This window comes from Tiliqua scincoides, chromosome 6 (genome assembly GCF_035046505.1).
Source record: "Tiliqua scincoides isolate rTilSci1 chromosome 6, rTilSci1.hap2, whole genome shotgun sequence".
Taxonomy (NCBI): domain Eukaryota; kingdom Metazoa; phylum Chordata; class Lepidosauria; order Squamata; family Scincidae; genus Tiliqua; species Tiliqua scincoides.
The window spans coordinates 54,180,857-54,197,291 of record NC_089826.1 but is presented as its reverse complement, the minus strand read 5'-3'; the positions used below and the strand labels follow the sequence as shown (position 1 = coordinate 54,197,291).

General features: G+C 43.4%; 1 protein-coding gene across 2 annotated transcripts in view; it reads right to left on the bottom strand.

Annotated features, from left to right (window-relative positions):
- The window catches only part of GALNT7 (polypeptide N-acetylgalactosaminyltransferase 7), a 70,046-nt gene that overhangs the window by 7,869 nt on the left and 45,742 nt on the right, over positions 1–16,435 (bottom strand). Inside the window, exons 6-9 of one of the 2 annotated variants that reach the window (XM_066631915.1) lie at positions 15,177–15,359; positions 6,550–6,667; positions 5,013–5,135; positions 3,418–3,636 (exon numbers count right to left, since the gene is read on the bottom strand). In XM_066631915.1, coding sequence (XP_066488012.1) covers positions 3,418–3,636; positions 5,013–5,135; positions 6,550–6,667; positions 15,177–15,359 — 643 coding nt within the window. Of the gene's footprint in view, positions 1–3,417; positions 3,637–5,012; positions 5,136–6,549; positions 6,668–14,841; positions 15,025–15,176; positions 15,360–16,435 lie in introns of both variants that reach the window. The other variant, XM_066631914.1, reaches the window with a different exon arrangement.

Sequence of the window (16,435 nt, the reverse complement as noted above, 5' to 3'; positions counted from 1 at the left end):
GCTCCATAATAGAGTACAAATGAGTTTTTACTGTAATTGTTCTACTTCTCTCTCTCTATGTCATAACGTTTCTTAAGTGGAACACTCCTAGTTGCAGTAGTGCAGAGGCATCTTGTTATCAATGTGATAAACAATTTTAAAAAGTATGCACAGTATAACGTTGCCAGCAGGGAAAAAACTGCATTAGTATAAAATGGAACTATAATTTCTCACTTAGAACAGGTTAGATTGCAATCATAAGAAGTTTTCAGTCACTTTTAGCAGGTAGCATGGCTCAACAAGTCCATCCTTTTTCTGAAAAAAAATATTATTTGTTCTTGTTGGCTCCCGCTCTCTATTTTTTCAATGTACTGTAACTTGGATGATATTTCCTAATTTATGCAGGGTATTTGGTCATACTGCATCTACGTGCTCTACATGATTTAAAAGACCCTTTGAAACTCACAGTTCTCTCATGGTGAACTGGAACATAAGAAGGGCCCATTTAGTCCAGCTTCTTGCACCTCGCAGTAGTTCACCAGGTCCCAGCCTATTTATCCATGGATTTTTTAATCTGTGGATTTGTCTCAATGCGAATGGGGTGGGGTACTGAATGTCACACGCACCTTTGCCTCCTTTGCCTGCGCTGGCATCTCGATCCATTTCCAGGCAGCCCAAAACACTACAAAAATGCTCCACCTCGCCCAGGCAGGGAATAGCCCTGGAGCCCTGGAAGAGGTTCCCCTTGCAAAGCAACAGTAACATTCCTGGAGCCCCTGAGCCAGCAGAAGCTGAAGGGGGCAAGAACCTCTGTAGCCAGAACATGTGCAGTGAGGTGGAGCTCTCTCACTCTCACTCTCTCACTCACAGGGGCAGGTGCCTTAGCAACAGAGGGGATTGCTTTAAAAGAGAAGAGGGGATTGCTTTAAAGAACCCAGGTAGTGTTTGCTGAATTCTCCCCTCCCCCCCCCCATGGTGCAGGCTAACACAAAGCCTTCCCACCAAGCAAAGCATGCTATTTACACCCCAATCCTCTCCAAACTTTCCTGGGAGTAAGCCCCATTGACTGGAATAGAGTAGAATGAGTAGAAACACATAGAAACATGAGTAGAAAACATAGAAACACATGTGTTCTATGAGTAGAACACATAGAAACACAAAGAAACATGAGTAGAAACACATAGGGCTGGACTCTTACAAAATCAGCATCCCACCTGTGAAAGAAGCTGGGCAGCTGGCAACCGGGAGCACTCAGGAGAGGGAGGAGAGGAGATTGCTTAAAAAAACCCAGGGAGTGTTTGCCAAATTCCCCCCCACCCCAGATGATGCAGGCTCTTGGGAAGCCTTGAAGAGACAGGTGACAGTGAGCAGAGAACTGGACTACAAGTCCCAGAATGCTCCGGGGCAGAGGAGTTTCCATGATGGTGGTTGGGAGGATTGCAGGAGTGGCAGCAGCGAAGAGGAGGAGGAGAAGAACCTGCAGCGCTATTGGGAGGCTGCCTGGGACACAGAGGCTTCCCAAGCAAGCTCACCATTCCAACTGTGAAAGAAGCAGGACAGCTGGCAACAGGAGGGCTGAGTGGGGAGGGGAGGGAATTGAGAACAGCTGCCTTAGTTTCCTTCCAACCGGAAGTGTCAAGGTGCAACCTATTTGCTCTATGGACTCTAACTCTATGGACTCAGCACAACGCGTTTTTTGTTAATCACAGGAGTCACGGAATGGAACTAACGCAGATAAATAGGCTCTACCTGTACTTGTATCCTGTTGCCACTCCCTTGCACCTTGCATTCAAAGATTCCAATTTCAATCAGTGCCAGGTTGCTGAGGCCCTGGGTACTGCATTGCCCCCTCCCTGGCACCCTCTGATAGCACACAGAACACTAGTACCACCACAAAGGATTCAGGGATCAGCCTGGTCAGAGGGACCAGTTCCTGACCTAGTTGACCCCCAAGTCCAGTCATGCTTCCAAAGCTGGAAAGATAAAAAAAGAGACTATGGATTTACAATAGCATAAACCAGGGGTGCCCAAACCCTGGCCCTGGGGCCACTTGCGGCCCTTGAGGCCTCTCAATTGCGCCCTCAGAAAGCTCCCAGTCTTCAATGAACCTCTGGTGATTTGTTGGAGCCCACACTGGCCCGATGCAACTGCTCTCAGCTTGAGGGCAACTGTTTGACCTCTCGCGTGAGCTGTGAGATGAGGGCTCCCTCCACTGGTTGCTGTTTCACATCTGTGATGCAGTAGTGGCAGAAAAGGAAAGGCCAACCTTGCATTGTGCAAGGTCTTTTATAGGCCTTGAGCTATTGCAAGACCTTCATTCATTCATATAAGTTCATCTTTAATATATTCATTTATGTAAATGCATGTAAATTTATTCAAATTTGAAATGTAAATTCTTTTTTTCCCTGGCCCCTGACACAGTGTCAGAGAGACGATGCGGCCCTCCTGCCAAAAACTTTGGACACCCCTGGAATAAACTGAAGCCAAGTTTCCTTCTTCTTCAAAAGTATCCCAGAATAAATATTTAGCACAATAAATGCTCTAGAGGTGTATTGTGAATGAGTTGCGCTTTTCAATTAGGTATTTTAAGTGGCTTAAAACTTTTGAGTGCACGCAAAACCAAAAGAGAGTAAGTATGTGTTGCTAACGTTCACACAAATGAACACTGGGTGGCAGCCCCACTAGTGCTTCCACCCTCAGGAATGCCTTCTCCTCATGAAGGAAACTTCAATTTGCAGGGAGAGCTCCTGGCAACGAAGTGCTTGTCAGGATGCTGCCCAGTAGCAGCAACTCTAGCACCTTATTTGCATTATTCTAATCCAGTGGTCCTCAGACTTTTTAGCACTGGGACCCACTTTTTAGAATGAAAATCTGTCAGGTTCCACTGGAAGTGATGTCATGGCTAGAAACACCCTCCATACAACAAAACCAAAATTAAGTAAAAATTTACAATAAATATAAGTTTAAAAATTTGTTTAAAATAAAGAAGAACCCTCCTAGCCCTCCCAAGTAGTTGCTGATCTGTTTTTAAAAAATTTCCCAAAGGCTACAATCCTATCCACCCTTATCCACAATGGAGTAAGCTCCATTGACTATCATTGTAAAAAACCGAGACATAGAAGCCTGTTAAAAGTACAGATCTCCAACATTTCCCCAAATGCTGACACATACCATACTAGCATCGTCTGATATATTAAAAATATAATGAAATGAATGGGAACCCACCTGAAACTGGCTCAAGATCCACCTAGTGGGTCCTGACCCACAGTTTGAGAAATGTTGCTCTAATCAATTCAAAATAAAGCAATATGACAGTAATAAATGATATGCCATAAGATAACATCTGCTTAACACTCAATAAACCAAAAGTTTTAAGCATATTATATGTGGATATGCTAATTCTACATAGGAGTTTGCAGTGATATTAGACATGCTCACCTCTCCCCACTCCACATTTCTAGGTGGTAATGGATAGTGGGATGTTATATCATAAGCTATTTCTTCCATGAACCATTTGAAACTTTTGCATTTGTGATCTTCACGAAATTTCTTCAAGTCAGATATATCACCGTAGGCTAGGGCTTTTGTCTCCGGACGACTAGCATAGAAATAATCTTTATATTCATCCCACCAAACTTCCACAACTCTGACATAGTTCTGTGAAAAGACAAAATCATTGCATACATTTTATAAGACTAAATTTACCTTACCAATCACTTAATGTGTTCCCTGCTATCTTTTGGAGAGAGGTGCAGAGAGACGTTGCTCCCAAAGTTTTGAACTCCAGAAAATTAAAAAAGGATCTCAAAACTTATGTAATCTACCCATTTAATCATTTTTAAATAAGACACCAGTATTATAAATGTTTCTCTTTAAAAATAAGATACTCTCAGAAATAAGTTAAGTTCAGTCTGTAGGTTACCTGAAACTACTACAGGAGGCCCGTGTTATCAGCTGGTTCTGTATCTGCTGATTTCATAATCCGTGGATGCCAAAGGCCCTCCCCAAGCCTCTGAACCCAACTGCAGCTGTGCTCTGATCCGGTCCAAAGGCCTTCTGAGGTCTGCAGAGCCATGCGTAACCACCCGCAGCCTCTGTAGACTTCAGAATGGCAGTTCGGGCCAAAAGAATGCTACTTTTATTGTAAAACATGAAGTGACTGGTTATCATAAAACCAAAAGTAGTTTTTTTTAGCCCAAATTGTCATTCTGAGGCTCACAGAGGCCACGGGTGGTCTCTGCAGACCTTAGAAGGGCCTCTAGACCCCACCAGAGCATAGCTGGGACGGGGGGGGGCGAAATTCGCAGATTTCAACATTGCAGATTTCCTTATCCGCAGGGGTTCCTGGAATGGAACTCCCATGGATAATGAGGGTCAATTGTAATACATTTTAAAAGTTAGGATAGCAAGATTGTACAGCCCTTAAAGCCAGGCCCCAAGTCACTTAGACATTTGCCTATGGTTCTGTAGACATGGATAATATTATGTTTAACTTTTTACCAAAGAAAACTTGCTTACAGATAGAGTTTTCAAAGAAGTTACATTTTTCATCCAACTAAATGGACAACAGTAATTAGAATGAAGAGTTCATTGATTTGTTGTTAAAAAAAAATACAGTGGGCCAATCCAGGATCCCCTGTGGATAGCAAATTACATGGATAGTGAAATCTGTCAGGGCAGCAAGGCCTGCTCCAGCAAACCAGAAGAGCCTTTCTGTAGTATCTGGGAGACTTTCTGAGGCACGTGGAAGTTGTGTGTGGCCGCTCCACACCTCAGAAGACCTCTCATATGTGACTGGAAGGCACTTCTGGTCATGGCCAGGAGGTCTCTGAGGTCATGGCCAGGAGGTCTCTGCTACGGGCTCAGCATCCATGCATAATCAAATATGTGTATGCTCAGCCCATGAAAAGGTGGGCCCATTGTACTTTGAGAGAGCACTGAATGATTACTTGAGAGAGAGAAGAAGTGAATTTTGTCTAGAATCAATTCAGCAACTGAACCACAGTGGCTTATTTAGAAGACACAGAACTCACCTTTAGAGTAGGAGATGATCCAACATATGCCGGAGGTGGATTTCCTTGCCATCCCTGGAGACGATAAATATGTCCAACACGAGAACAAGGGACAAAAAGCAGCTTCCCTCCACACTGCCAAATCTACAAATGGAAGAAAAAGGACTAAACACACGTAAAAAGGAATTATATTCACTAATGGGTTTTTGGAACGTCAATAGAAAGTTCTAATATTGCATAAGTTGCAGTCCTTCATTGTCTAACCCAGTGGTTCTCAAACTTAGGGAGAGTTTTACTCCCTAAGCCAGTGGTTCTCACACATTTAGTACCGGATTTAGCCAGAATCTGTCAGGATCCACCGGAAGTGATGTCATGATCGGAAGTGATGTCATCAAACAGGAAAATTTTAAAAAATCCTAGGCTGCAATCCTACCCACACTTACCCAGGAGTAAGTCCCATTTACTATCATTGTTAAAATATACATAGTACCTTGTTAAAAGTACAGGTCTGTAACATTTACCCAAGTGCAGTCACATACCATGGTAGCATCAAATCTAATATATTAAAAATATTGAAATGACCCACCTGAAATTGGCTCGCGACTCACCTAGTGGGTCCTGACCTACAGTTTGAGAAACACTGCCCTAAGCAAGTCTTTGCTGGGGAGGGGCTAGAGCAGTGACGTGATCCCTAGGATCGCATCGCTAATGGCCAGTAAAGGGGTTATTTTTTACTTACGGATTGCTTCTGGCAGCTGCAGGAGTTGAAGGAAACCTCAAGCAGCCCTCCACAGGGCTTCCCAATGCTTAGAACGTTGAAGTAGAATGTTAGAATATTGAGAAAAATCAGTTGCTAAGCACTTCCTTGTTGCTTGGCGACCGGTTTTTCTCAACATTTTACGTCAACATTCTAAGCATCGGGGAGCCCTGTGGAGGGCAGTTCAGGACTCCCCACATCTCCTGCAGCGGCCAGCAGCCCCCAGTAAGTAAAAATAGCCCCCTTTCACCCCTGTTAACAATGCAAACCTGGGGACTGTGTCGCTATCTCCCCCCCTTCCCCTGCCCCTAAAGGGGACGGGTAAGCTTTACACAAGCTGGTGGGTTGCGACCCACCAATTTGAGAACCACTGGTCTAGCCATTATTAGCCTACCTAGCATTGCTTATTTTCAGTGGGTCTCTTGTTTCCCCAGTGTGCTTCTTGGGTATTGTAAAAATGTGAACTGCTCGCATTTCCTTCTTGACTCTTTGGGTCCAGAAAACGCTACTATCTGTCTTGTGCTTTTGGAAGCTTAAAAGAGTTAAGCTTCCAAAAGAGACTTCCAACACTTTAAAGAACTTTAACAGAGGAATGAACTATAACTGAGTACAGAAATGCAGTGTGACACATCTGTTGGCACAATACTAACTAAGAGTGAATAATGGGAAAGTGACTGACATGTCAGACCCTGGACGATTTAAAACAGAGTCCAGAACTAGGCTGAAAGAGAGTCACTTTAAAAATTGATTCTTTTATTAAACCTGTTTTAGGAAAGCATGTGAATCAAGTCTCTGGTTTACCTTGTAAGATATTTCAAAATTTTCACCACCCCAAATCTGCAGACCTGGATCATAGAGACCCAGTTCAAAAAAGAAGTCACGTTCGATAGCAAATAATCCACCTGCCATCGCAGGAGATCTAAGAGAGAAAATATAACCAATTAATTTGTATGACGTGAATTTGTATGATGTGAATCTGAGCAAAAAATGTCTTTTACATAAAGTAGTAACAGGTAATTGTAGCTGACAGAAATTATAAAGCTTTATTAGTGGTTTAATAAGATGTTTATAACAATTTTTTGAATTTGTAGCTCTGTTTGCAGCCTAATGTGAGGATGGGGCCATAGCTCACATGTTGCAAGCAGAATGTCTCTGGTTCAATCTCTGGCATCTCCAGGTGGGGCTCAGAAAGATCCCTGTATGAAACATGAAGAGCCATGGATAGTCAGGATAGATGACACTGAGTTAGACTGATCAGTAGTCTGGCTCACTAGAAGGCAGTTTCCTATGTTCAGTTAAAGTTTTGGAATTCCAGCTAAGGCCCAAATGAAACACTGCATGATTCTTTGCCCTCACTTTTGTTTTTTGAATGCAATGCAGCCATTAAGACCACTCACCCCTTTCCAGAGTAGAAATTCAGTAGCATGCATGTGTTTTTTAGGGGCTCAAAAGAAATCCCCACAAAGGATTCGACAGATCCCCATCTTTCGCTTATTAAAATAATTCTTTTATTAGAAGCCTAGGTCCTTTTTTCATTAAAAAAACTCCCTGAACATCCATCCATAACATGGGGGGGAAAAAATCAGTCATGTGACCAACTGCCACATCTAGTTTAGCCCTAAGACATATCTGGATTGGAGGCAATTTTATTTTTATTAAAGCAATTTTCAGTAAACTTGCAAGAATAGCTATCAGCGCTCCTTTAAAACAGAAGAGATCATATCATACATTTCTAGTCTTTATGGTTGTGGAGAATTTCATAAACCTGCCAACAGTTTCTGCTGTGTTTAACTTCTGAAAACAGAGAACCCAATATTTGACCAAATGCAGCAGAATGCTTGGCTATCTAGCCTTCCATCTGTGTTCACCAGTTTGTTTGTAATTCACTCAACTCAACTAAAAGCTGAGATACTGGACTAACAATACTTGAATGCATGTTACATTTTGAGCGCAATCCTATAATCCCTTATGTCAGTGATTTCCAGCACTGGCATAGCAGTGTCAATGGGACATATGCTGCATCCTGCAGTTGGGTGTCACTCATGGAGGCCTAATCAAAGTAAGGGAATGTTTGTTTCCTTACCTCAGAGCTGCATTGCCCTTATGCCAGTGCTGGAAAGCACTGACATAAGGGGCTAGGATTGTACCCACAGTGTTCTAAATTTCACGCCTCACCCTACCTCTTGTTCTCAAAAGGGAGAGAGGAGAATGCAAAACATACTATGGTGCAGTCTCTTTGATGACCAATCAATGTGAACAAAAATCAGTATTTTTGTATCTATACCCAGGGTTATGTTCTGCATTACATGGATGAACCTCATTTTGGTCCTGGTTGCTATGGCCCAGAAAAGTGCAATTGACAGTGCAATTGAGTAGTGCAATACTGACTACTCTTAAGTAGTAGTCTTCAGACTACTATTAGGGGAGCAGTTTCAGATATACTGTATACAGGTTATACACTTCAGGTTCAAACCCAAGTGTAGACTTAAACTGGGCCAAGAAATAATGAGGCCTCTCTAATATTGAGCTACAATAGTTTTAAAACAAGTTTAGCTACTGGCCTTGTTTTAGATCAGCTGCAGTGGAAGCATCAAAGGTCCTTGGCACAGCAGTCAGATGCACAAAACCTGTTCTCAAGATATATATCCAAGCAGTAAGAGAGTGAAATAATAGCTGCAGATAAACTGTGTCAATTCAAAGGAATAATCCAACTGTCAAGTGAGAAGACACAGCAATGCTTTTCTGTGCTTAAGAAGTCCTTCAACTGAGTGTTGAGCATATTCAGCCCTTGGCACCTAACACTCAACAATGCTTTTATGCAAATGCCTGACGTCTCCGAGCAAAGATGGGAGAACTGGAATGTCTGGTTCTAGGGAAAACATTGACATAGTAGGCATAATGGAAACTTGGTGAAATGCGGAGAACCAGTGGGATACCGCAGTCCCGGGCTATAAACTCTACAGGAGGGACAGGGAGGGGCATGTTGGAGGTGGGGTGGCCGTTGTGGGAGGTAGTGGTTGTGGTGCATGTCGGCACCAACAACGTAGGCAAGCGTAGCCGGGAGGTCCTGGAGGCCAAATTTAGGCTATTAGGTAGGAAGCTGAAAGCCAGGACCTCAAAGGTAGCATTCTCTGAAGTGCTACCTGTTCCATGTGCAGGGCTAGCTAGGCAGGCGGAGATCAGGGGTCTCAATGCGTGGATGAGAAGGTGGTGTAGGGAGGAGGGGTTTAGATTTGTTAGGCACTGGGGAACGTTTTGGGACAAGCAGGGCCTGTACAAGAAGGACAGGCTTCACTGGAACCAGAATGGAACCAGACTGCTGGCACATAACATTAAAAAGGTGGCAGAGCAGTTTTTAAACTGATCCCTGGGGGAAGGCCGCCAGGAGCTGAGGGGCATCTGGTTCGGGACTCCTCATACCTATGGAACGAGGATGGGGAGGTTAGAGAACAACAAGGTAAAGACAGTAGAAGAAGAAATTGGGAATGGTAGCGTGATGGGATGTAATAGACAGTTTGGCACAATGAGAGGATTCAGGGATAAAGGAGCTAATAAACAGCCCATCCTGGGGCATTCCGTGTATAAATGCTTTTATGCAAATGCCTGAAGTCTCCAAGCAAAGATGGAAGAACTGGAATGTCTGGTGACAAGGGAAAACATACGACATAGTGGACTTAACGGAAACCTGGTGGAATGCGGAGAATCAGTGGGATACTACAATCCTGGGCTATAAACTCTACAGGAGGGACAGGGAGGGGCGCGTTGGAGGTGGGGTGGCCCTTTATGTTAAGGAAGGGATAGAATCCAGCAAAGTAGAGATTGAAGGTGGGTCCGACTCCACCGTAGAATCTCTGCGGGTTAAATTACCAGGCCTGAGGAGCCATGTAATACTGGGGGCGTACTATCGTCCTCCAGACCAGAAATCGGAAGGGGACCTTGAAATGAGGAAACAGATCAGGGAGGTGACAAGGAGGGACAGGGTTGTAATCATGGGGGGCTTCAATTATCCTCATATTGACTGGGTCAATTTGTGTTCTGGTCACAAAAAGGAGACCGGATTCCTTGACATGATAAATGACAGAACAGCTAGTCATGGAGCCCACCAGAGGACAGGTGACTCTGGATTTAATATTGTGCGGTACTCAGGACCTGGTTAGAGATGTCAATGTTACAGAGCTGTTGGGGAACAGTGATCATGCTGCGATCCGTTTCGAAGTGCATGTCAGGGGAAGAGCACCGGGCAAATCTCTCACAAAAACCCTTGACTTCTGATGGGCGAACTTCCCTCAAATGAGGAGGCTGGTTAGAAGGAGGTTGAAAGGGAAGTTAAAAAGAGTCCAATCTCTCCAGACTGCATGGAGGCTGCTTAAAACAACAGTAACAGAGGCCCAGCGGAAGTGTATACCGCAAAGGAAGAAGGGCTCGACTAAGTCCAGGAGGGTGCCCGCATGGTTAACCAACCAAGTTAGAGAGGCCGTAAAGGGCAAGGAAGCTTCCTTCTGTAAATGGAAGTCTTGCCCTAATGAGGAGAATAAAAAGGAACATAAACTGTGGCAAAAGAAATGTAAGACGATGATACGGGAGACCAAGAGTGACTATGAGGAACATATGGCCAGCAGCATTAAGGGGAATAATAAAAGTTGCTTCAAATATGTTAGAAGCAGGAAACCCGCCAGAAAAGTGGTTGGCCCTCTGGATGGTGAGGGAGGGAAAGGGGAGATAAAAGGAGACTTAGAGATGGCAGAGAAATTGAATGACTTCTTTGCATCTGTCTTCACGGCAGAAGACCTCGGGCAGATACCGCTGCCCGAACAGCCCTTCCTGACCAAAGAATTAAGTCAGATAGAGGTTAAAAGAGAAGGTGTTTCAGGATCCCAAGGATCTGTCCTGGGACCGGTGCTTTTCAACCTCTTCATAAATGACCTGGAGATGGGTGAGCAGTGAGATGGCTAAGTTTGCAGATGACACCAAACTTTTCCGAGTGGTGAAGACCAGAAGTGATTGTGAGGAGCTCCAGAAGGATCTCTCCAAACTGGCAGAATGGACAGTAAAATGGCAGATGCGTTTCAATGTATGTAAGTGTAAAGTCATGCACGTTGGGGTTACTGGAGGTAGGCGGTTCGACTCTGTCAGTCCGCTTCTCCAGCGGCTGCACTGGCTGCCCATTCGTTTCCGGGCCCAATTCAAGGTGCTGGTATTGACCTTTAAAGCCCTATACTGCTCTGGACCAGGGTATCTTAGAGATCGCCTGCTCCCGTACAATCCGGCTTGTCCTCTTAGGTCATCAGAGAAGGCCTTTTTACAAGTGCCGCCGCCTAGGGAGGTACGTGGGGTGGCTGCAAGAAATAGAGCCTTCTCAGTAGTGGCACCAACGCTATGGAACTCCCTTCCCCCTGACTTAAGAATGGCTCCCTCTCTTGAGACCTTTCGGCGAGACCTGAAGACCCTTCTGTTTAAACAGGCCTTCTGAGTTCTCGGCCTTTTAACATCTTTTTAATATTTTTACAGGCCTGATTCTTTTATGACTTGCTGCTGCTCTATGCTCTTTTTACCTATTTTTTACTCTGACTGCTGTTTTTTATGATGTGTTAATATGTTTTTATTTGTTCTTAAATTATGTTTTTATATGTTGTAAGCCGCCTTGAGTCCCCTTGGGGAGAAAGGTGGGATAAAAATAAAGTTATTATTATTATTATTATTATTATTATTATTGGGGCAAAAAATCAAAACTTCACATATAGGCTGATGGGTTCTGAGCTGTCTGTGACAGATCAGAAGAGAGATCTTGGGGTGGTGGTGGACACATTGATGAAAGTGTCGACCCAATGTGCGGCCGCAGTGAAGAAAGCCAATTCTATGCTTGGGATCATTAGAAAAGGTATTGAGAACAAAACAGCTAATATTATAATGCTGTTGTACAAATCAATGGTAAGGCCACATGTGGAGTATTGCATCCAGTTCTGGTCGTCATATCTCAAAAAGGACATAGTGGAAATGGAAACGGTGCAAAAGAGAGCGACTAAGATGATTACTGGGCTGGGGAACCTTCCTTATGAGGAAAGGCTACAGTGTTTAGGCCTCTTCAGCCTAGGAAAGAAACGCCTGAGGAGGGACATGATTGAGACATACAAAATTATGCATGGGAAGGATAAAGTGGATAGAGAGATGCTCTTTACACTCTCACATAATACCAGAACCAGGGGACATCCACTAAAATTGAGTGTTGGGAAGGTTAGGACAGACAAAAGAAAATATTTCTTTATTCAGCATGTGGTTGGTCTGTGGAACTCCTTGCCACAATGTGGTGACGGCATCTGGCCTGGACACCTTTGAAAGGGGATTGGACACATTTCTGGAGGAAAAATCCATTACGGGTATGCGTAATGTGCAACCTTCTGATTTTAGAAATGGGTTATGTCAGAATGCCAGATGCAAGGGAGGGTACCAGGATGCAGGTCTCTTGTTATCTGGTGTACTCCCTGGGGCATTTGGTGGGCTGCTGTGAGACAGAGGAAGCTGGACTAGATGGGCCTATGGCCTGATCCAGTGGGGCTGTTCTTATGTTCTTAATGGAATTAAGTCAGAGCTGCAAGCAGTTCAGTGAATTACATTTGTCCCTCATCTTACATGAGGGCTACATTTCAAAGTCAGCGCAAAAACCTAATATCACATATACTCAAAACTGCCTTAAAAAAAATTGTAGACTATTTTCAAGTTGCCAAGGATGTTTGAACAAACTTAGGGTATTTTTAGGGTGCTGAATCCAAAGACATCATTGGTTTTGCCCAACTGGCTCAAGTTTTGGGGGATACAGCATAGCCAACTTGTATGCCAATTCAAGTACCTTCTTTGTCAGGAAGCCAACAACATGTTTTCCTCTCAAGGAAGCTGCTTGAATTAGCACACAAGGTGGCTATGCCATACCCCCAAAACTAGAGCCAATTGGGCAAAATCAATGCCATTTTTGGATTCAGGATCCCAAATATACCCAAGGTCTAAGACAACAAAATATGTTTAGACGTGTGTAATCATTTACACCTGGAAAATATGCACTGTCTCTTAAAAAAATCACGAGGGACCAGCAGGAACTGAAACCAAGGGCCAGAACAGCAGCTTCATTCTCCGATATCAGACTCACTCTCTGGTATGTATTTAGTAAATGGAATGGCAAGTAAAGTTGCCTGCACCATTTAATTTACCCCCCCCCTTTTGGGGGGTTTGTCAAGCACATAAAATTGAATATTTTCACCATATACCTTTCCTGAAACCCCAATCTGTTTCAGTAAACATGCAAAGGGAGGAAAAAGGCTAGACAGCACCAACACATTTCCAAATGTTTCTCCACAACCATGGAAACAGGGAGTCCCCAAAACATATTACGCTGCCTTATGCTGAAGGTGATGGAGTGGTCAGGGTGTCAAGAGCTGGCCACTCACAAAGGTCCCACAGCCATTGGATGGTTTACCTGGCTGGACTGACCCCTGAAATTCAGTATTGGTGGCAGCACGTAGCAGGTTGGGGCCCCATGCATGTTTTGGGACCTCATGGCCTCCAGTAACTGGGGCCAGCATTTAGTCAGCATTTGCTCATCTAAGTCAGATGGTGTTGGCCCATCAAAGTCAGTATAGTCTACACAAGTGCTTTTCCATCAACAGTACAAGAATCCAAAATGGGAGAGAGATCATGAAACATTAGCAGCTAGAGAAGCATTTCCTTCACCGCAGGGACTATGGGCAAGCTGCCAATCTCTGTGCACAACAGTTTTCTCTGTTGGAAGTGATGCTCAAAAAAGTGGTACCTAAAAAAGACAGCACTGGGAAAAGTGGTATTTGCATTAAAAGAAAAGGTGGAAAAGCTGTGGTTTACCCCAGCTGACACACTGGCTCTCTAGGATTTCACATAAGTGTTTCTCCCAACCCTACCTGGAGAAGTCAGGGATTGGACCAGAGATCTATGGAATGCAAAACAAGTTATTTATACTGAGCTGTACCCATCCTTGAAATTGTGTTTCACTGCAGATTCCAACACCTGCAGAACATGCATTAGCAGGTGTGTACATTATTAGAAACACGTAGACATAAAAAGCTATGAATTGTTGTGGTCATCAACAGTCGTCGCCCCCCCCCCCCCCAAATCTTTTTCTATAACAGAATGTAGGTGATAGGAAAATGTTCAATTCCATGATGGGGATCACATTTTTTTTCTGTTAGACAAAATAAATTTCTATGAAATTGATCAAAGCTTCATAATTTCATGGGAATATTTCAGAACTTTAGTGAAGATATCAGAAAGTGAGGGTAAAATGAAAAAGTAAAATTGACTCTTGAAACTTCAGTAACTCATATCCAAATAAATACAACACACTTCATTTAGTTACAGAAACAGGAGACTTGAAATCAGAACAATTTTAGTTGCAAGGTTAGTGAAGCATAATTGAATTAAAGCAGAACCACAACCCCACTAGTTTAGAGTTAGAAACCAAAAAATTAGAAAAATCTCAAGTCTTTTCTAGGCAAGCATTTTGCTTTCTGACAGTTGTTTTATTTGTGAAGAAATTAAGAGAAGCAGAATATTCTCCCATCACGATGGGATAACTGGATAGCAGAATTAACTACGTATTTTCTTTATGCAAAAATGTCCAACAATTATGCTTTCATTTGTCAAATCAGCTGGCTAGGCAGGGCAAAGCACTCTCTTTTCCTGACCCACTCTTTCCCATTGATAGGAGCTATAGGCATGCAGAAGAGATGTTTGATATACTTAAAAGTACTTGACTCATAATAAGCATGCTAAGCATTTTCTAAAACTAAACATCTGGAGGCTGAATTATACCTCACACAATTTGTTTTATCAGTTCAATATCCATCCTACACTTTGCTTAGAAAACTGACTCTACAAGCATACAGCAGAGGGGCGCAAAAAGAGTTAGTAAGGCTACATCAGAAGAGTTTGACCAGGTGTTAGTGAAAGTAATGGCTCTTGAAAGAGTTTCTGCTTTTGTTAGCATTATTTTAAATAATGGTTCATGCAAGTATTTAATAGTTAAGTACACGCTTAAGAAATGGAAAAACGTGTAAGTGGTTTAGTGATTACCGATACGGCTCAGTTTTTGTCTTTCTCATTGCCTTCTCACGTTTGGTCAAGGGCACCCTCTTCCAGAGCATACTCCAATCCCATGCTCCTCTAGCATACCCATCTTCGTCACCACCCCCTTGGGGTACAATGCTATAAGTGTTGCCATCTATGACATCTATAAGCGGCACAGTGCATGTGGTTCTGCAGGATTATGGATGGTGGCGATGAGGATGAGAGCAGGTACATGGCACATTTAAACGAATCATGGTTCATGGAAAAGAAAGGGGGAAAAATGAGAGGATTTAGATAAGCATGAGTTATAAAAATCAATAGAATGAAACAGCATTCTTTACCGATATGGCTCAGTTTTAAATTTTCTTTTTGCCTTTTCCTTGTGGTTTAATGGAATACGTTTCCACAGCAAGCTCCAGTCCCAGGCCCCTCTGGCAAAGCCATCTTCATCCCCACCTTGCTGTGGTTCAATGGAATAGTCATTGCCATCTATGTAATCTATTAGAGGCACAGTGCATGTAGTTCTGAAACATTTATGGGAGGGGAAGAGACAAGGTTAAACTGTCTAATCGAGCAAGTCGGCTGCTATCTTTTATACTTTGTTCTAATGTAATTAGAATAAGTGTAGTATGTTCATACATGGCTATTCTTACAGAAGGGTGTGGGGGCGGATTATGAATAAGCAGGATGAATCAAACTAATATAAGTATACATTCATGCTGAAAGCAGAAACATCAGTACACCAGTCTGCCTCTTCCTTCACAGATTTTTTTCCTTGATACACTGATGGAAACTATATGCTTAACATTTTGCTAACATTTTATTGTATATAGTATTATGCAATAATTAGTTTGCATCCCTCTCATGTCAGATGACAAAGCCGGTTTCAAGCCTATCACCAAGCAATTTTTGTTTTTTTGTTTCAGGTTTCATTTAAAGTTAGGGAGTAACACAACTTAAAAACATCATGTCAAATTTGACATATGCAAACAAACAGAGACTAACAACCCAATTCTAACTACCACTGGCGCAGCCAGGACTGTATGGTATCTAGTGATAGTAGGGGGCTGGCTGGAGATCTCCTGGGGTAAGGGATATTTTCCCCCTTACCTCGAGTAATGCCCCAGCCAGCTCTAAAGGGTTACTTGGATCTCTGCCAGTTATGTAGCTGGTGGAAGTCCAAGTGGCCCCATGTACTACTGCCTTGCCTGGGAAGGTGGCCTCTGCTGATCCTGCCCCCCTACCGGGCCTGATCCTCCCCTGTTCCACCCTGCCCTTGCCCAGAAATGACCCCTTCTTTCCACCCTTCCCATGCACTTGCAATACTCAGCATCTTACCTGCCTGTGCCAGCAGCTCAGAATGCAGCGCCCTCAGGTGGGGCGGCACATGCAGCTCTGCCAGCAAAGCTTACTTGCTGAGTGTCACAACATGCTTTAAGGCATGTTTGCAACACCTTCCACCAGTGCAGCGGTCACTGTCCTGGCCTAGATTAAAGTTTGGCCCAGCACAAAGTTGTGCTCTGAGCTATTTTCTTTGGAAGCTGGAAAACTCAGAAACCTAAGGGTTAAACTGCACGTTATTAGAAGTGTTCTAAGGGTC